Source organism: Ischnura elegans, chromosome 3 (genome assembly GCF_921293095.1).
Source record: "Ischnura elegans chromosome 3, ioIscEleg1.1, whole genome shotgun sequence".
NCBI lineage: Eukaryota > Metazoa > Arthropoda > Insecta > Odonata > Coenagrionidae > Ischnura > Ischnura elegans.
Genome location: NC_060248.1, coordinates 137,059,244 through 137,080,034, shown reverse-complemented (window position 1 = coordinate 137,080,034; position 20,791 = coordinate 137,059,244). Strand labels below are relative to the sequence as shown.

General features: G+C 41.8%; 1 protein-coding gene across 1 annotated transcript; it reads right to left on the bottom strand.

The window, feature by feature from the left end:
• Positions 1-1,786: 1,786 nt before the first annotated feature.
• Positions 1,787-20,276, bottom strand: LOC124155303 (protein bangles and beads-like). The gene is made up of 3 exons (XM_046529019.1): positions 19,653-20,276; positions 7,296-7,733; positions 1,787-2,692 (listed from the first exon to the last, which is right to left on the bottom strand). Exons 1-3 carry the CDS (start codon positions 20,274-20,276, stop codon positions 1,787-1,789), a joined length of 1,968 nt encoding a protein of 655 aa, XP_046384975.1.
• Positions 20,277-20,791: the final 515 nt, after the last annotated feature.

Below are 20,791 nucleotides of genomic sequence, written 5' to 3'. Positions count from 1 at the left end.
CGCTACAGAAGAATGATGATGATCAAATGGATCGACCGAGTTAGTAACAAGGAAGTCCTAAGAAGAGTAGGAGAGAAAAGAAGCCTCATGAAAACCTTAGCAAGAAGACGGTTCAACCTTATAGGCCATATCTTGAGACATGATGGCCTAATAAAGACAATTGTCGAGGGACAAGTGAAAGGCAAGAACGGAAATGGAAGACCTCGAACAAAATATATGGAACAAATAAAGAAGGATGTGAAAGAGAAGAATTACGTACGTGTAAAAAGATTAGCTGCTAGGAGATCTGAGTGGAGAGCTGCGTCAAACCAATCCTGGGATTAAGAAAAGTTTCTCGGGTTTTCCACCGGTTGATGTCGTCCATTTCTCCCTACGTTTCGATCCGCGACTTGCTGATCATCCTCAGGGGATCTTTCGAATGCCGTTCTTTTTCACATGAAATGTCCGCGCCGGAGGCGCGACTGCAGGGGCTGTACCGGTGAGTCAATCTCACCCCAACCAGCCGGTTGACAATAGTGGATTAAAAATGGCGCATGTGTATCGTTGTCAGTGTGAAATGTTGTTTATGTGAAACAGGAAACTTAAAGTTAATGACAATTCAGAGCTTGAGCACTAAATATTGAATCTTTTTTTATTATTTTTTTTTCTTTGTTTTATTTTTTTTAGAAGGCCCTTTTTTAATATTTATATCTTTGTTTTAGTTATTATTTTTTTAATTGTTATTATCATTTTTTAATATTATTTTTTTTCTTTTCAATTGGGCTTGACTAGTGCTCCCAAAGGTAGGAATCAACATTAATGCTTGCGTCAAAAAAATTAGAATGCTTACAATTGAAGAAAAGAAAGACATACGAAAGACTCATAGAAGAGATGAAAATAGGTAGTGCTTTGTGTGTTATTTTGTCTGTAGAAATTGTGTTAAAAAATGCCATCAGCCTGGACGTCTATACTATTATGGGCATTGGAGTGCGAGGAGTTGGTTTAGGAGAAAGCTTTTTTTTTCAATGACTGTGCGCAGGGAAGCGAGTTGTGAAGAGATGTTTGAGAACCAGCTGGATAATTCACTGTTTTCATTGGATGATTGAGGATCATTAGTTAAGGATGGAAATTCTGTTTGATTTTGGGAGTTTGTAGCGACGGCGTAAGATCTATTGAGGGGGGGAGGTGCTTGAGCGGCTTTACGTCTAACAGCCAAAGCGGCTTTGGCTTCTTTATGTTTGATGCATCCGCGATAGCTAGCTGGATGATCGCCCCCGCATAGGGCACATTTAGCCGGAACTTGAGTAGATTTTTTGCAAGCTGAGAAAATGTGGTCTTCGCCACAGCGGACACTTAGGGGGAAGGTTGCAGTGGTTTTTCGTGTGACCAATGCCTTGGCATCGGTGGCATTGGACGGGAGTAGCTGGTTTTTTATAATCTGAGATTGAAATTTTTAGACCGGCAATGTGATGAACATTAAAAAATGACTGAAGGTCAATAGAAGGATCGGTGGATATATGGCAGACACCAGTAGGGTAAGAATTTACTGAACTGATACCATTATCTTTTTGAGTTTTAGAGGGACGAGTTGACATGATTCGTTTGACGGAGAGAACTGGGAAGCCTTTAGCTTTTAACTCTGAAAGAACTTCTTCATCAGTGATTGAAGGCAATATCCCACGTAAAGCAAATTCTCTGCGGCGGTGTTCTGAGAGTTGGTAAGTTTTGTACGCGACATTGAGTTCATTTAAGATAGATTTGACTGCAGTAAAATCAGCTACTGAATAGCACTTGATTATTGCAGATGTTATGCTGGTTGCATGTGAGACGGGGGGGATGAGCAAGAGCGCAGAATTTTCGGATAAAAATCTGACCATTTTGAGGTATCGGCTACGCAGATTGGCGGTATTGTAACCTTTTTAGGTTTTTCTACAGTTGGATTTGAATTTTCAGGATTGGAAACTTCTGGAGCTGAATGTTCTGGAGTTTCATTTGCTAATGTTGCAAGGACAGTATATTTATTATTGGTTGAAATGACTGTAGGAGCTTTAGTGACTTTATTCATGGCCTTTCGGCGTGTCGGTACCTCACGGAATTTGTCCAGGCTGTTACAATTGGCATGCGCACTTAATGACTGGCTGGAGGAGGAGGATTGACCCACCGAATCTGTGGTTCTGCTGGCAGGATTGTCCTTGGTGGGCTTCTGCTGGATGCTCGGGTTGTCCCTTTTCTGGTCCGCTGACGGGGCTGGCGGCGGATTGCTGGCCGGGGCGATGACGGGTGGCTGGGCCGGGCAGGCAGGTTGGGACGAGCCGGCGACATCCTGGACCGTTGGCTGCTGTGGTTGGTCGAGAGACAGAGCCTCGTAGAGTTCGTTGACTCCTGGATCGGCACGCAAGGACTTCAAGGCTTCTGGTGACAGTCTCTTTTCCAGCTTGGACATAAGCTCTGCAGCCTTCTTTTTATCCTCTTCGAAGTCGTCGTCTTCGGGCTTGTTGGCCATTATGGGAGTGACGGTGCGCTGCGATCTGGTGCGTTTAGATGGCGGCATCTGCTGCGTTGACAGGTGGTATGTTGGCCCCTCTGGTCGGTTGACCGGGTGCCGTGACGGCTCCATCCGCGGGGACCCCGAGGGCAGTCCGCGGTAGATGACTCGGCGCTTGGCCCGTGTGTCGGGCGTTGGACTGTTTTTCGAACAAAACAGTTTTCGATGCTTCGTAGAGATGTCAGTCCGATATGGTACGATAGTACTCCGGGGAGGCAGGAGAATCGGGAGAGAATCATGCCGTTCTTTGGACAGACATTATTTTGCGCGCCGCTAGGCGCGTTCATAGCCCTACCGGTAAACCATGTTCACCACAACCAGCCAGATTACAGTAGAATATTTCTTTTGCGCATTTGTTTGTGTTGTTTGAGTTCGTGAGTGTTTGCGTTAACAGAAGCTTACATACTAAACAGATGGCTTAATTAAATAACAGAATTTTTTTACATAGATAAAGAGCACATTTATTTATGACAATAATTATTTTTTTTATTTGGACTTTGTTTTGTTTTTTTTATTATCTATTTTTAATATTTTTAGACATTTCATTATTATTATTTTTTATATGTTCTTTTCTTTTTGACTTATTATCTTTTTTTTTCTGGTTTTGTCTCTTTTGATGGAATAGATTAGTTAATATATTTTCTTTTTTTTTGCAGTCCAGTAACATAACATTTGACACAAGTTTATTACAGTAATAACCAATACTTTAAATCTAGAAGAAAGAAAGACATAGGATAGACTCATAGAAGAGTAATTTGCAAAGGCAGTATGTATGTGGTGGGAACGTTTGGATCGTAGTTCCAGATGTCTGTAAGCAGTGTATTATTAGTTGCCCCGAGCCTGGATTTAAAGTTTTTTACCAAATAATTTATAAAATCGTTGATAGGGGGAATACGCAAAGCACAGCGAACGTCATTCATGTTAGTACGTTTTGAAATATTCAGGAGAAGACGAAGTGATTTGTTTTGAAAAAACTCCAGTTTTTTACGGATGGTTTTATTTCTAGCGAAAATTTCGCATCCGTATAGTAGGGTGGGACGCATAATAGATACATATAATCTGGCCCTTGATTTATGTGGTAACGGCGATGAGGTGGAACATAGAGAATATATTGCCTGTCTTGCAAGAGTTGCTTTTTGTAAGCAATAATGCAAGTGCGGGGTGAAGGTTAACTTGTTGTCTAGGATCACGCCGAGAAATTTATGCGAGGTTGCTCTTGGTATTCGTGATTTGTTTATGTGTGTGAATGTTTGTGGTTTGAATTTTTGTCTTCTTGAAAAGTGTATGTGAGTACTTTTGGAAGCGTTGATGTTAATTTTCCATGTTTGTGTCCAGTGGTGAATCAGTTTTAAATGAGTGTTTAGTTTATTTATGTTTGTGTCTCCCTTACGTCATGTAGCTGCAATTGCAGTGTCGTCTGCATACATGTGTAATGTTGTGTGTTTTGTAGACGGCATATCATTTACGTATATTATGAATAGAAGAGGGCTTAATATTGAGCCCTGTGGAACGCCTGCTTCCATTTGTCTTAAGGAGGATAATGTTTTCCCTTCGGCGACGCAGAATTGTCGGTGGTTGAGATATTCCTTGATAAATAGAATGTCGGAAGGAGGGAATTGGAGGAGTTGGAGTTTGTAAAGTAAGCCGTGATGCCATACTCAATCAAATGCTCTGGCAACGTCTAAAAATACTGCATCTGTGGTGAGAGAGCGGTTGAAACCATGGCTAATTTTCTCCACAAGGCGGAGAATTTGATGTGGAGCAGACATTTTGCGGCGAAAGCCAAGCTGATCTGGTCTGATGATATTTTGTTTTGAAGCAAAAGCTTCGAGACGGCGAAGGATAATAATTTCCAGAATTTTTGATAAGTTGGAGAGAAGAGAGATTGGGCGACAGTTACCTAGGATTTTGGGGTCTTTACCTGGTTTAGGGAGGAGAATAACCTTGGCTTGCTTCCAGGCAGCAGGAATAAATGGGAGGGAATAGCAGTGATTGAAGAGATCAGTGATTAGTAAGAGAAAATTTTGAGAACGGCTGGCGAATTTTAGTTGGGAGTTTGTAATTTTGTCAAGTCCGGGGGCATTTTTGATTGACAGAGAATTTAGTAAGAGTCGGACTTCAGAAGGTTCAGTAATTTCAGTATATGATGAAGAAGAGGGAAGATTTTTAAGAAAAGATGAGACTTTGGGTTCGATCGGAGAAACGGAAGAATCGAGGGACGTCGTTTTTTGAAGGTGATCAGCTTGGATCTCCGCTTTTTGAGAAGGATCAAAAATAAGTACATTATTAACTGTGATGGGATGAAATGGATTTTTTTCTGTTCTTTTTAAAGCTCTGATGGTACGCCAGATGGGTTTGGAGCGGAAGTCTTGCGATTCTGTGTGATTATCTAAAGTTAGGTTGGCAATATGTTTTTCCCACTGGTTGGTGCTGAATTGGTGAATTTCTTTTTTGACGGCGTTAGCGAGCTTATTATATTGCTTTTCATCTGCAGGGACACGAAAACGTTGCCATTCCCTGCGGGCAGCATTGCGGCGTTTAATTAGTGAAATTAAGGATTGAGAAAAATGATCATTCCTTTGAATGCGTGGGGTAAAAGTGCGTGAAGCGCGGGTTTTCGCATTTTGCAGTTCGGCAGTAATGGCATCGGCTTGTTGATTAATTGATTCGGGAGTGGGATTTGCGATTGGCGGGAGAGAAGATAGGGAGTTGTTGAGTAAAATAACAAATTTATCCCAGTCGGTAACTGTAAATTCTGGGGGCATTATGGTTTTGCTGGAAAGGGGAATTGAAAATTTTAAAGGAAGATGGTCAGACGTAAATGAATAGATTACTGAGGGAATGAATTTAATGGGGAGGTTGTAAGAAATTCCAAAGTCAATTACATCACAAGATCGAGGGGCATAATGTGTAGGTGGTAGCGGGGAAAGCGGGAAGAAATTTCTATTTTTGAGAAAGAAATATAAAATTTTACCGTTTTTATCAATTCGGTTACTATTCCAGTAAGGGTGTTTGGCATTCCAGTCACCGAAGAAAAATCCGTGAGGGACGGAAAACAGGCGCTGAAGTTCGTCTGTGGTAATGAGTTTGCGTGGAATGTGATAAACTGTGTAAATGTTCAAGGGACCGGCTTTTGTGTGAATTGAGATACCAAGAGCTTCGAAAACTTCCGATGAAGGGGAGTTTAGGAGGGAGTGGGAGAGGTTGTTGCGGACTAAAATTGCTACTCCACCGCCACGCGTGTTGCGGTCCAGTCTGTAGACAGAGTAATGTTTTGAGTAAAAAGAGAGTGACGGTTTTAAGTGAGTTTCTTGCAATAGAAGAATGTCTATGTTGTTGTCTACGGCGTACTGGAGGAGTTCGTGTTTTCTAGTCCGTACGCCGTTGCAGTTCCAAGAGATGACGTTAAGCTCGTTAGTGTTTTGTGTTTGTTGATTCATTGCGTGGCTGTGAGGAGTAGCAATTGAGTGATAAGGAAGGTTTTTTTTTCAATGGGAGAATGGAGAGAGGAAAGTTTTGAACTGATGCCAGTGAACCACGTAAGAAGTTCACTGGACTCGGAAGGTTGGGGTTGTGGGTCGGAAGATTGGTTTTCGGAATGGAGAGGAGGGAATTGGTCTGGGTTGGCTGCGGCGGCGAAGGAGCGAGTCAAGGTAGGTGGCTGAGGTGCATTATTTACATTTGCATTTGCATTGCGCCGGGCGTTCATGGCGATTTTAGCTTCGCGGAATTTTGGGCAACCTTTATAGCTTGCGGTGTGATCGTTATTGCAAAGAGCACATTTTGCTGGAGACTCTGAATCTTTCTGACATTCTGAGGAAAAATGGTATTATGCGCATTTAACACAGCGCGGCTGATGTGAACAGAAGTTTTTAGTGTGGCCGATTGCTTGACAGCGGTGACACTGTACTGGGATTGCTTGTTTTTTGAAATTGTCGATCGTAACTTTTAGTCCTGTAACATAGTTTATTTGCATGAATTTAGCGGCATCAATGGATGCTTCTGCTGTAACTTGCACTACATGGGTGGCATATTTCGGCACAGAGGTGTGACCTTGATCTCGTTGCCAGGCTGAGGGCCTTGTTGAAAAAATTCTTTTGCAGTGAAGAATTGGAAAACCCAAACGTTGAAGATCAGATTTTATTTGCTCCTCGCCGACGGAAGGAAGTATTCCGCGCAACGCAAATTCTCGGCGACGATTTTCCGGTAGACAGTATGTGTTAAATGGAATTTCTAAGTCGTGCAAACATTTTTTTGCAATTTCAAAATCAGATGTATTGAAACACTTAATAATGGCTGATGATTTAGACGTAGCATGTGAAACTGGGGGAGATGTACACGATTTAACAAGTTTGGCATGCAGAGAAGGCCATTTAGATGTGTCAGACACAATAATTGGGGGAATTTTAGATTTTGGGACAGAGGGGGTAACATTTGAATCGTTGCGTGACGTGCTGGCTTCATTGCTGATGGCAGTATTGCAGACATTAGAGACAGAACCTTGCGTATTATGCGAATTACAATCATTTTGTGAATCATTTACATTTTCATTTTCATTTACATTTTCATTATCATTAACATTTTCATTTTGAGGAGTTGCTGTTACAGCATCATTAGTAGAGGCAAGTAGGGTATATCTGTTGCTAGTGGCAATGATCGGGGTTATCTTTACCGCTTTAGTTTTTCGTTTGCCATGATAGGTGGTGAAATCCAGGCTCTGACACGGGGAATGCGCATGCGTGAACTGGCTGGAGTGGCTGGCATGGCTTACCGTATTCAGGGCCGGGGCGTTGCTTTGCTGTTTGGCTGCCGATGGCTGCGTGCTGGCGGCCTCCGGGGGCGCAGAGCTGGAGGCGGGTTGATTGGTGATGTCCGCGGCAGGCGGCGTTGGGATGGCTGCAGACGTGGATGCCGAAGGGCTTGCGGAAGGATTCTCAGGTGCCATGGCAGCTTTCTGGATGCGTAGAATGGTCTTCTTGAGGACCGCCTTGGCAGCCTCGGGTAGCTTCTCTGCAATGCCGAGAAGTTCGCGGATCAGCAGGTCATGGCTGTCGTCTGGAGGACCTCCCGGGCGCTTGTCCAGGGGCGCAGAGAGCGACCCATGGTCCTGAGCCCCGGGAGTGAGTGGATCCGGGTTCGACGCCGTGTCAGGCTGCTTGGCCACCACACCGGGTGACCAGCAGTGCGTTGCAGGGCGTACAGCAGGCGGCTACGGTTGAATTTTCCGTCGGACGCGAAACACTCTAAAAATTCACTGGTATATATAGGCACGCATGCCGTTCTTTGACATTTTTTCAGTATATATACACTCCATCCGAGGTCTGGTGTAACCTGATTGGTTCAGGCGTGTTGTGGTTTTCCCGCCATTTTTGTTGTATATAATGGACTTCTGATGATTTGGAAGCCCGTGTCTCTGTTGAAGTTGTTGCGGTTGATGCGGATCTGAATGGTTTCCTTGTCAAGGCTGTCCCAGTAGTCATGTGCCCGGCATAGCAGTTTCGTCTCCTGATCTGGCCACACGGAAAAGACGCCCTCGAACTGTTCTTCGCCCACATGAATAGTCAACATCCCAACATAAAAGTTACCATTGAAAAAGAGGTATATGGCCAACTCCCGTTCCTCGACATTTTAATCCGGAAGAAGAAAGATGGAAGCCTGGGACACAGCATATACAGGAAAGCGACTCACACCGACCTATATCTCAACAATCAGAGTCATCACCACCCATCACCGAAAGAAGCTGTGTTGGCTACTCTATTCCACAGAGCGAAGAACATCCCCGATAACGAGAGCATTCAGAACGAAATAAAGCACCTGAAGATGACGTTTCGGAAAAATGGCTATAGCAAATATCAGATATCGGTGAATTCTTCTCGGATGGAGACCCGAATAGAATTCACCGCCATCATACGCCGGGAAAAAGTGAAATCTTACAAATATATGATTTCTATGGCCCTGAAAAGGACCTTTAACAAACCCATTGTCGGCACAAAGGAGCCGCAAGAAGAACCGACCGAAAACACCTTTCCTTCCCTATGTCTCCACAATATCCGGAAAGATACAACGCATTCTAGGCTGATATAATATTAAAATAATCCATCTACCACCTCAAAAGCTCAGGGATCTACTAGTGAGAGTGAAGGATCCCCTCGGACTGAAGACGCCAGGAGTTTACGAAGTCCCATGCGAGTGCGGTAAGACATATATTGGAGAGACCAGTTGGACCATCGAAACTAGGACGAAGGAACATCAGAGGTACTTACGGCTGGCCCAACCGCAAAAGTCTGCAGTGGCGGAGCATGGCATCAGTGAGGACATGCCATACAATGGAAGGAGACGAAACTGCTATGCCGGGCACATGGCTACTGGGACCGCCTCGTCAAGGAAGCCGTTCAGATCCCCAACAACCGCAACAACTTCAACAGAGACACGGGCTTCCAAATCAGCAATGTTTGGAGACCGGCAGATCATTATTGGTCGCGACGAAGGCGCGTTTACAGTGCTCTAACGGTCAGTACAAACTCACCACAACCAGCCAGTTTACAAAAGAGAATGAAATAAATGGCGCATATGTTCTGTTGTCAGTGATAGTGATTGTACTGTGAAAAAGAAAAGCAATTTAATTTTTATTTTGCATTATAAGGAATGCATTAAATGGTCCATTTTAGTTTTTTTAAATTCTTTTCAATATATTTTTATGGATTTAAAATAAGTTATTATTTCCATCACATTTGGAAATCCAGATGCAGGTAAAAGGTACCAAAATTAAAAAAAACCGTTCATACCTGTGATTGGAAGGAGGTAAGACATAGGAAAGACACATAGACATGAGAATAATTAAGGCAGTGTAATTTGTAATGGATAAAAGTCTGTATTAGTTTTATGTTTAGCCCTGTAGCCTGGACAATTTATCGCGAATGAATAACTAGCAGTTGGGAGAGTAAAAATTATTTATTTTCAGCAATGTTTGGAGACCTCTCATTCATTAAATAACGCGCCGAAGGCGCTGTCCCGGTGAATTCCTTCACCCTAACCAGCCAGATTACATTGAATATATATGGTGCGCAATTGTCTGTGTTGTGGGGGTGGTGTTTTGTTTGTGTGAGCTGAAACTTATAACTAATGAAGATTTTTACATATTCATATTTTTAATTTGATAAATTTTTTTTAAAATATATATATATTTTTTTTTTAATATCTTTTTTGTATATTGTTTATTATTTTTTGTTACTATTTTTATTTATTTATATATTTTTATTTATCTTTTCCAATCTTTTGTATTTTTTTTCCACGATTTTTTCTTTATATTTTTTTTTCTTTTCATCATCATCATTATTTTCTTTAATTTGGATTGAACGTAGAAAGTTATATAGGATACCTTGAATATCTTATTACAGTGGGAGACTATTCTACAAGAGAGAAAGACATAGGAAAGACTCATAGACGAGTGATTTGTTGAGGCAGTTTGTATGTGGTGGGGATAGTTGGATCATAATCCCATATGTTAGTGATTGATGTGTATTTAGTTGCCCCGAGTCTGGACTTAAAGTTAATCGCTAATTTGGTGATGAATGTGTTAATGGCGGGAAGGCTATGTTTGGATCGTACGTCGGACATTCTGACCAACCTGGATTGGTGGAGGAGTTGGCGTAGGGTTTTGTTTTGGAAAACTTCCAGCTTGTCTCTTATATTTTTGGATATAGCAAATATCTCGCAGCCGTACAGAAGGACTGGTCGGATTGTTGAGGTGTACAGTCTCACTCTGTGATTATGAGAGAGAGGTGAGGATTTAGAGCATAGTGAGGCAATTGCCTGCCTAACAGCCAATGCCCTGCCGGTGCAGTATTAAGGTCCATTATATACAACAAAAATGGCGGGAAAAGCACAACACGCCAGAGCCAATCAGGTTACACCTGTCCTCGGATGGACTGTATATATACTGAAAAAATTTCTATTTTGCTCATCATGTCAAAAAAAAATATATATTTTTAACTATGCACACTTAAAAAAATAAACTCAATGGACAAGCAGTCCCATTGTGCAATGGAAAAAAAATTTAAAAAAATTAGAGTGATAATTGTCAACAAAAAATCTCAACAACTCAATGAGCAAAAAATTAAAAAATAATATTTACATACTACTACGAAACTTCTAAAATTCCTACTTCCACACAAACAACATTTTTTTGAACGGATACACATTATTTTGCGCGCCGCTAGGCGCGTTCATAGCCGTACCGGTAAACCATGTTCACCACAACCAGCCAGATTACAGTAGAATATTTCTTTTGCGCATTCGTTTGTGTTGTTTGAGTTCGTGAGTGTTTGCGTTAACAGAAGCTTACATACTAAACAGATGGCTTAATTAAATAACAGAATTTTTTTACATAGATAAAGAGCACATTTATTTATGACAATAATTATTTTTTTTATTTGGACTTTGTTTTGTTTTTTTTATTATCTATTTTTAATATTTTTAGACATTTTATTATTATTATTTTTTATATGTCTATTTCTGTAGAGAAAAGAGAAAAACACTTGAGGAAGAATCTGTTAAATACCTTCAAAGGCTGTACGCTGTCATAAAACGCCCCTTTGCGCGCGACCCACCTCGGCGAGGGTCTAAATAGAAAAGGGTAACGGTAGTTGCATTTCGCGAAAACAGTCTGTTTTCTCACTCTTTAGTACACCAACTCAATCTTTTAACCCTACTTCAATACCGGAAGCATATTTCTTATTCGTGGAATGGTTCCGACAAATATCCAATCCCAAGCATTTCCACTCGAGTAACGCGTTAAATGGTCAATTCGGTCGATCCATAATCCTTGCTAATGTCATCAGTATAGTGTTTTAGGTCATTAATGACTAGGTTCTGTGCTTAAAATGACGATTTTCAAGAATAAAGTTTCAAAAAACTTGAAACATCGACCTCAGTTACCGAGCCTCAGGGTCCCGCGGCGTGTAGCTCAGCCTTGACTCGCGATCGAAAAATCGCTCTCATTTCCTTCGTCGCAGACTTTTTTCCAAGATTTCTGCTTAGAATTCTTGAGTAATCTCTACTTTACACCGTGATGTGAGTTTCTCGAGTTATATATTTCGTAAACGACAGATAATGTCTACTTTATGTCAAATATCACGTGAAAAACGGGTCCGCCATTTTGCGTTGTAAAACCAGTCAAATGTGAACCAAAATCTTCAAAATTCATGGAAAGTATAGGCAAAGCATTAAGTCAAAGGAATATTGCGTTTTTTATTCCATAAAAACCATGCCAACGCAACACCACCTGCTTAAATTCAAAGGTTTCTGAAGAAAAACGAGACCGCGCGTGTTTTGAAAAAGTTGGTCATGTTTGGCCCACTGTATCTCAGTAACGGATCGTATTGATGTAAAATGGCACATACATCTATAGTTGATAATCATTTATAAGTATTTACGCCAAGTTTGAAGTCTCTATCTCAAAAAACGTGATTTTGGACTTTTGTCCAGCTTTTTTCGATTTCAGCCCACTGTGGAGCGGTTCGATCCCTTCCTGACGCAGCCACTCCCATCGGCCTCGCGCCGTTCGTTGATATCGTCGACCGTTCTCTGAGTGATTCCCATCCTTCATTAAAAATTTCTCCCCGAACGATAAAATGTAACAAATGACGTCACCAACTCTTGAAAAATGAGCGGCAAATTTGTCCTTCTCTAACATCAAGAGAAAAAAATAGAATGGCTGCATGATCAATTAATGACCCTTTTAGCTTATCTTTCTCTTCCATTCAAGTAATCAATTGCTATTTCGGTTTATCTGATGAGCGGACGCGAGCCCACTATTGTGTCTACATTTTTTGCCGTCCGCACGAGGAGAGCCATAAAAGGAGACGTGTGAACCAGGTGCGGTCTGCGGAGAAACTACAAGCTGAGGAGAGCAATGAAGCCCAAACATCCGGATGATGATTATGATGGGAAATGGAAAGGGCAAAGCGGCGCACCAGTTAAATGGCTTCCAGTAGTTTTGAAAGTTTGATGATTTTGATGGTTTGCTTGGCGAACACTTATGAATAAAATCCGAGACGGGAAAATTATTGAAAATATCTCATCGGGCTCAATTACTCTTTTAAATTTGTTGTCAATTGCAATTAAATATTATTCTTTGAAAAATTAATCAGTATGATTACGACCACAGTTACTATCCATTTAGCTCAGGTACATAGGTACATGATGAATTGGATGTTAATATTTTCTCACGCAGGGAGTACCAACATGCAAACAAGCATTTTAATGATTGCTTGTTGTCATAGAATAAAAAAATAATTAACATTTTTGATTTAGGCACTTGCGGCATAAATTATTAATATGTTCTATCCAAAAATTGCAACTGTGGATGAGGTGAATGTAGTTGGAACTGCCGTTCGATCAATGCAAGTGGAATCCAATATTTCACTTTTGATTACTAAAATTCAACGATTGCCCAAATGTGACGATTACTCGCGCGAGCTTTGTAATACATTACATGCAAAAATTGCTCTTTAAAAATTCATGCATTGCCAGTAAAAATTACCGAAGATGATATAGTTAACAGTAATTGGATTATCTTTACTTTGTTGCATCACATCATTGATTATGCCATGACGAAGAGAACTTCACATTTTATTTCACAGACTCTTGGTTTCCTTGCGGTACTCACGTCCTCATAAGACTTTAGCCTGCACCCCCCGCCCTTGACAAGTTCCCAGAATCGACACTGAAAATTCTTATAAATGCATAAAATTAAAATGCTGACACTTTAGTGAGTGTCCTACAAAGTGGAGATAAATCTATTTCAACGTTGGCCCAAAGCACAGAATAAGCCAAGTGGGAGCGGCGAAGTGTTTCCGACCGAGACAAGCGCACTCGAGTCCCAAGCGGAAGCGGCCATTTTCACCCACGACACTTCCTCAAATGCGCAGTGGCACAAATTTTCAAGAGAACTGTACCCAGAGGGCCATAGCATTCCTCCGAATGTCATTTTCGGATTAGTACTTCTTAGTCGTGGCCCATTCACTCTCGGAGCATCCGATCGCAGTCTAATGGAGCGGAATTTCGACGTCAGAGACTCAGGAACTTCAAAAGAAGAAAAGTGATCAAATTCACATCCGAAACATTGCTCAGAAATGGAACAGCATCGAGACCACCGGAACATGGAGAACGAAAAGAGTTTCCAACGACTCAGTCTGTCTTGGGTCAGCAGACAATGCCATCACATTATAGATTTCTATTTACAGAGGACATTGTTTCCTTCAGTAAGGTATTCCACATCCTGTCAGAAGTTGCGTATGCTTATCTTCCATACGCCTTTGTTTTTCCAATCAATCTTTTTGATGAGTTGAAATTGCTGTTTATTTGCGATTATCATGAAAGTAGATGGGACACTTTACGTTGATAAGTACAAACATCAGCATTAACGCTTGATATACCTATCTCTTATCCACATATCTTCAACCACCTGACATAACGTGTTCATCAAAAGGAATATTAAATATTTATCATATTCCATAATTGTGGAAATTAAATATCTTTGTAGTTATTTCTTTAAATCCTTCGTAATTTAAGATTAAACGAAACAGCTGTCGTTCATATGGATTATTATGATAGTGTTAACCAATTTCATTCTTCCTGGGATTGATATGACAACCAATAATTTTGCCACTCTCTGGAAAAAGGTTAAAGCTATGGAGTATCTATCCATCCATTATTGGTACGGATGACGTATTCGGAACTCCGTTCGCAAAATTCTGGCGTATGATCATGACTTAGACAGATTAAGTTCTCTCGCTCACAGTTATTTTGTACTATTGCAGTAAATGATAAGGGTCCTTCACCTTCCTTTTTCAGGGTCGAGACAAATGAAATGAATTATACAGAATTAAGCACTTAAAAACTTCGATTTGGGAGTTGTCCAAGTGATGTTTAAGGATATTGGCAAGAAAATATTGGGAAATTCTAAAGCCACAATTGCATTTCAGTGAATCTTCGCTAAGCCCATTTATGCCGAGAACCTTTCTTTTTGCAAAAAAAACTGTTAATTTTTGCTTTTTCTGTTTCAGTTCTTTATCCAGATTATCGGAAAAATACTTTTTTTAAATTCTAAGACCTCTACTTTAGGAAAAACGGAATGGGTCGTTAACGACCCTTTCGGCACATATCCCCTTTCAATGGCGTGAAAATGCCCTTATGAAAAAACTAAATTAATATCCGAAAAAAATAATTAAAACCAATTATTATCCTTCCCCTTGATGTTTTCCTCATCTTGCTTTTACTTTTCTCCGTTGATTTTCTGACATAAGCTTAGCACTCGTAAAGAAATATTCAAAAATGAAAGAAAAGAATATGCCGGGGAGAATTTTCTGTAATAGATCTACAAACTGGTATACCTTTGATTCACCCAGACCTGAACCAAGAGAGCTCTCAGAAAACCCCAAGCATCGGCGATCGTGATGTAAATCTGTGTGAAGGCCTTATATCCGAAACGGATCAGCTTAACGCGGATGGACTGATTGCATCCATGTCGGCCGAAATAATGACACATCGATTCGTCGACGGAAACATTAGTTTCATTCGGTACGTATGACTTTAATTATCTCATCTTGCAGTTGTCTAACTTTAAGTTTTCAATGTCACAAACGTGTAACGAAGGAGTCTCTCTAACCATTCGGCGGCGACGCGGGCGCACAGACGGAGTGAAGAAAAAGCCACAAGCGAGGTAAAATGTTATTGGTAGCGTTCAGAGGTGGCGAGTGTTGGGAACAGCAGAAAGTTGATCACCTCAGAAAGAGATCTGGCGGGATCCTCCCTCACTGAAATTCGACCAACTCACGTCAGAACTGGGGAGGACAAGAAAGAAGGAAAGAGATGTGGTGACAAATGATAATACATTCTTGGATGAAATTGTTGCTCAGGGAAAGAAGTTTCAAGTTGAAAATCAGTTGTCAAGATACTTTCAAAGTGAAAGTAATGATGCAAATAGTTTAAGCCCGCATGGTCTAATGCAGAGGTTTCGGAAAACGGGAGATTAGCTGCAAAAAAATTCATGGCCTTCGCAAGAGATAATATGCCCCAAAGGCTGATTAATGAAGCTGCTGCTTCCACCATAAGGCTGAGTGAAACTCCACTTTGGCACGAGCTACGCTACATGCGTATAAGTGCCTCAAAGGTGCATGAAGCAGCCCATTGTGCAACTGATAATGGCATATTAGTAGAAAGGGTGGTGGGAGCCATTACAATAAGGCCAACAAAGGCTATTAGGACGGGTTCTTCCCTTGAGGCCCAAGTAATAACAACCATGGAGAAGAAGCTTGGGTTTAGGCTGATGAAGACAGGGCTAATACTCTGCAGTGAAGTTCCCAAAATGGGAGCTTCCCCAGATGTAGTTGGTCCTGACTTCATTTTGGAAGTGAAATGTCCCACCAAAGTGGACACAATCAAAAATGACATCAAAGAAAACAAACCAGTCAATAGGTGTATGGCACAGATGCAACTCCAAATGTATTTCTCAAAGAAAAACAGGGCTGCACTTTGTGTTGCTGCTCCTGATTTTGAAAAGACAAAGAATATTTCTTGTCTATGGATTGAGTACGACCACGATTTTGTAATGTATGTTATGGCTGCCGCCACAAGGTTTTGGGAAAAAATATGTTTCCTATTCTTTTCAACAGTTGTAAACATGATTAGTTTTTTTAGTTACCCCTGAACTGGCCCCATATCCTTCTTGTTATATTTTTGTTATAAATTTATTTTGCACTCCCTTTCACTGTCGGAATTTTTTCAAGGATGCTGCTTTATCAATGGAGCCTGAAGATTAATTAAGCCACAAGATATAATAATAACATCATCCATCAAGGTGATAAGATTGTGATCGATACAGGCATAAAGAACTAACATTTTAAATTCCCTAATGCGTCTGATAACTCGCTCAACATGAATCCTCAAGCTGGCAATTTTTTTCGCCTCCATTACTTCCTTTTTGGTGCTCTTAACTTCAGACTTATCAGTGGGGGGTCGAATTAATGTGCAGCCTTTTGTGCCAAGAAACCTATCATTGTGTTTGAAACCCCGATCAGCCATCACAACACAATGAGAAGGCAAGTATTTAAAGTAATCACATTGCTCTACAAGCAGTGAATCAGATATCCGACTTCCAAAGTCCTTAGATATGTAATTTATCAATCCATCAGGTGTGCTAGACACCAAGTACTTCAGAGTATTTGCAGACTTGTATTCCGACCATGTTAAAGCTTGTTTAACAGGATCAGATGGTTTTTCTATCTCTACTTCTAAGCAATCAATTATTGATTGCACATGGCTATACCTTGATCGAAATGGTATGGGCAGTAACTCTAATATCTTTTTCTTGGCAGGCCACATAATGAGCTGTTTCATACATTGGGATATTTTTGGAACAGCATCATGAAACACCCTACTGGCTGTGCTGGATGATATGCCAAAGTCATCAGAGAGAATAGTAAAACATTCATCAAGTCTAATCTTTTTTAGAGTTATCATGATCATGGGCATAAGTAAATTTGTGTTTCCCTGAAGAGTGCCCAGAATGAAGGTACAGTTTTCAGGTACACCCATGCATAGCTCACGGTTTCTATTAATTAAATTTAGTCGTGCAATTACTACTTGCTTTCTTTCAAATGAGTCATTTTCATTAAGAAATTCAGCTTCTGAGTCATTAGATGAATTATCAGAAAAACTGTACTCATCTTCTTCACTCACATCCTCCTCAGAGCTCGACTCCTCACAAGTTTCACTGACTTTCCTTCTCCTCAAACTTTGAATGGGGGATGTCTGGGTATTTACATATTTTATTTTTTTTGGTGATGTGGCCCTATCAGAAACACATGTCCTTATTTGCGTTTGTTTGCTCCTGAATTTAGTGCGTACTTGAACCCCAACACTTGCTGTCACTTGAGAGGAAATACATGAACTACTCTCCCGGTCATCCTCTGACTCAGCTTCAAATTCACATAGTTTGTCAGCTTCATTGCCTCTGGAACCTGTGACCAATGCTACTGAAATTAATTCTGCATGTAATCTCTTCACTGCCAGTGGTCTTTAAGGAGTACTATGAGCTACCTTCCTATCTATGTCTTCCATTTGGCTTAATTTTAATTGGCCCTCCAATCATGGTATATTGACACCAGTTTTCCATATCTTCCTGCAACTGATGATAAAAACGTGAAACAGACAAATCATGAACTAATTGAGAGAGAGAATAGGTTTTTCATGAATTATCTACATGTATGAATTGAAAAATGCAAGTATCAAAGCTCTATGTAAACGTACTTTAACCGGTAGAAAAATGCGCAGCAAGGTTTTCGGGTTGACCTCCTCGTCGTTTCATCTTCATGACGACAGTTTCGCCGGCGTTGCAGCTGGCATCTTCAGGTTCGAAGTTCGAACTTCTGCCAGCTGCCGGCGAAACTGTCGTCATGAAGATGAAACGATGTGGTGGTGAACCCGAAAACCTTGCTGCGCATGCTGCACTACCCCGCAAAAGTCTCCATCAAAACGGTAGAAAAATCTTATAATATCGTAATACTTATCTTGAAATATAATAACACTTTTTCCGTTCAGAAATAAGTTTTTCCTTGTTTGTAACTTTCCAATTTGTATTTCGTGGCAATAGCATCCTTTGGCTCAATTCAATCGTTTTTAACTCACAAAAATAAGATTTGCAACCTTACTGGCACTTACGTTGAAATGATCCTCACAACATAAAGCTGTTGATAATTTCGAGAGAGAATCTACGTCTCTTCTGCAGGCTCTCAACCATTACAATCTCTTCTTCGAATCTTTCGGAACATAAATGAAAACCTCCTTCGGCGTGGAATTTGAGGTATTTGAGCAACAGGGCACGACAAAAGATTTGTAAACCTTTCTCTCTTTTTTCTCGTTTACATCCATTATGCTTGTTGTGCTTGAATGAAATAATCAATTAAGATTAGTGAAAATCACTAATTAAGAAGCAAAAGCAATAATTTACTCTAAATGCCGTTCCATCATTAGCATCCACTTACTTTCTTGTCAAAATATAAACAATAGTCTCTAGCGATACCGTTCCGTGACGTCACGCGTCCATTGCCCCATGACGCAGAGTTTTCAGGCGGCCGAGAAAGAATTATTTTTAAATAGTGATATCTCAGTAAAAAACCGCAGGGCTCCTGTGAAATGTTTACCACATCCATTTTAGATAGTGGTCTTCCGATTCATCTGGTTATAAAAAATTGTGCAAGTTCTCCATTTAGTGCGACGGGAACTGCTCCGTTTTTCCATCCGGAATGTATGCGTGCACACCAGAGGCGCCCATTTAAATGGTACGAATCCCTCCATGTATCTTTCTTCAACATTGTCTATGCAACCATATTTTGCTAATGTGATGCACTGCCAAAAAATATTTTTTCTATGAATGGGTGGAAAACGACCCGTTTGGCGAAGATGTATTTGATCATGGTGAGCGCATAACGAAATCAAACCTGAAGCAATGCACAAAACTTAATCAAAAACCGCCACGCAAATCTAAAAATAATCGTAATTAAGGTTTCTCGATATAACTATTTGATAATGATTAAAATCTTGATGCTGGGATAAGTGTGGAGGCTTTTGAAATGAGTGTGTGTGTCTCTGCTGTCGAGAGAACCGTAAGCATGGACGAAGGAACCGTTTTTTCATTCGCTTATTTTTTCATCCCGGGAATGAGAAAGGGGAGTGGAAGGGCTGCTTCACGACCAGCGCGTGTGTTGGTGTGCAGGGGAGGGGTAGTAGGGGGGGCAATGTGGAGGGGAAGAGGGGGGAAAGGAGGGGCGGCGGCTTTCTTTCCACCGTGTCTGGCAATCGGTGTCGGGACGCCGGAGTTGTCGGACATGGCGTTGGTGTCGGCGTGCCCTGGAGATTGCGTCCGTGTTTAGTCGTTCTCTTGCGCCGCACCCCTTATATACCACGAAATATCGACGAAGGAGTCTTCACTTACACGGCCATCGCTTCGTACCTTCAAATACGAGCGAGGGGAAGTTTCGGAAGGATAGACGCGATCTGTTTTGGTGATCTTTAACGTGGCGTGTTTACCTGTAGAATAAATGAAGCGAGTGAGCCCCTAGAATACAATCCCAGCAGTCCGTCCCCGTGCAGGAACACCGACGCTGATCGACAGCCCTCTGTTCCTGAAGCCCCGTGTCTTTAAGTGAGTGAGTTTCCTTGCCATCAGCATACGACCCTCTCGCCATAGAGTGAACAGCGACCCCTCCCTCATAGGCAACGCCAGCGCTGAACCTGCAGAGGGGGGTGCCGCAGCGCGCTTCGCCCGCGCCGCCAGCGCCGGGAGTGTGGCTTTGCGGGCGCGGCTCTCTGCGGCGCTCGGCCGGCGGCACCCTCCGGAGGCGCCGCGCCCACCAGTGGCGTGGTGGTCCTGGTGGCCCTGGTCCGCGGGCGGCGCGGCACGCAGGCCTGCCGGGGAGCGGAGACGCCGGCGGCGAGAACTGGGAGGCAGCGGGTGCGGCTCGGGGGGCGCGCCGCCGCCTCCCACCGCCGAGAGACGGCGCGTGCCGGGGCTGTCGGGGGCCGGGAAGGCCGACCCTTGCTCGGCCATGACCACCGCCGTCGAGGAGCCCAGCCAGATCCGTGAGTGCGCTTTTGAGCACTGCGCTGCATTGCTTTGACGGAGGCCCAACTCACGTGCCTCTCCTCCATCCGATCCCTGACCCAAATGAAAGAATAGCTTTAACTGCATGATGGAGATGAACTAGAGCAATATCCCATTTTGTCATAAACGACAGATAAAACAACAGCAAAAGGTTAAATCAATTTGAGTGGCAAAGAAAGTGGTTGCAGTGCTGACGGTATCAAACCAATGCAGCGATTCGGTAGCATTAGTGTCTATTCCTGCGTAGTTCATTTCACCCTCGTAAAAGTCTTACCCTTTTAAAAACCACACTTATAGTATCATTTGTGTTTGCATACAGTAGTTATAAACACTTGCCATTTGCATATAGTATGGCATTTTGGTATTTTTCGCTAGCTTGCGTAATATGGTATTGGGTGTGCTTGCATTGCCGAGTACAAAGGCACCGCTTTTTGTAACAGTAATGAGCCATTTATTATATTCATTGCTTCCGTAAAATGCACTGACTGCTGCTATACCCCTTGCTGAGTAAATAGAAATTTTATAAACGCAAGTCGGCGATGGCAGTTCTTTGAGGTCCACGCCTTAGTAGTTAAGTAGCTCATAGATAAATTGATGATCAA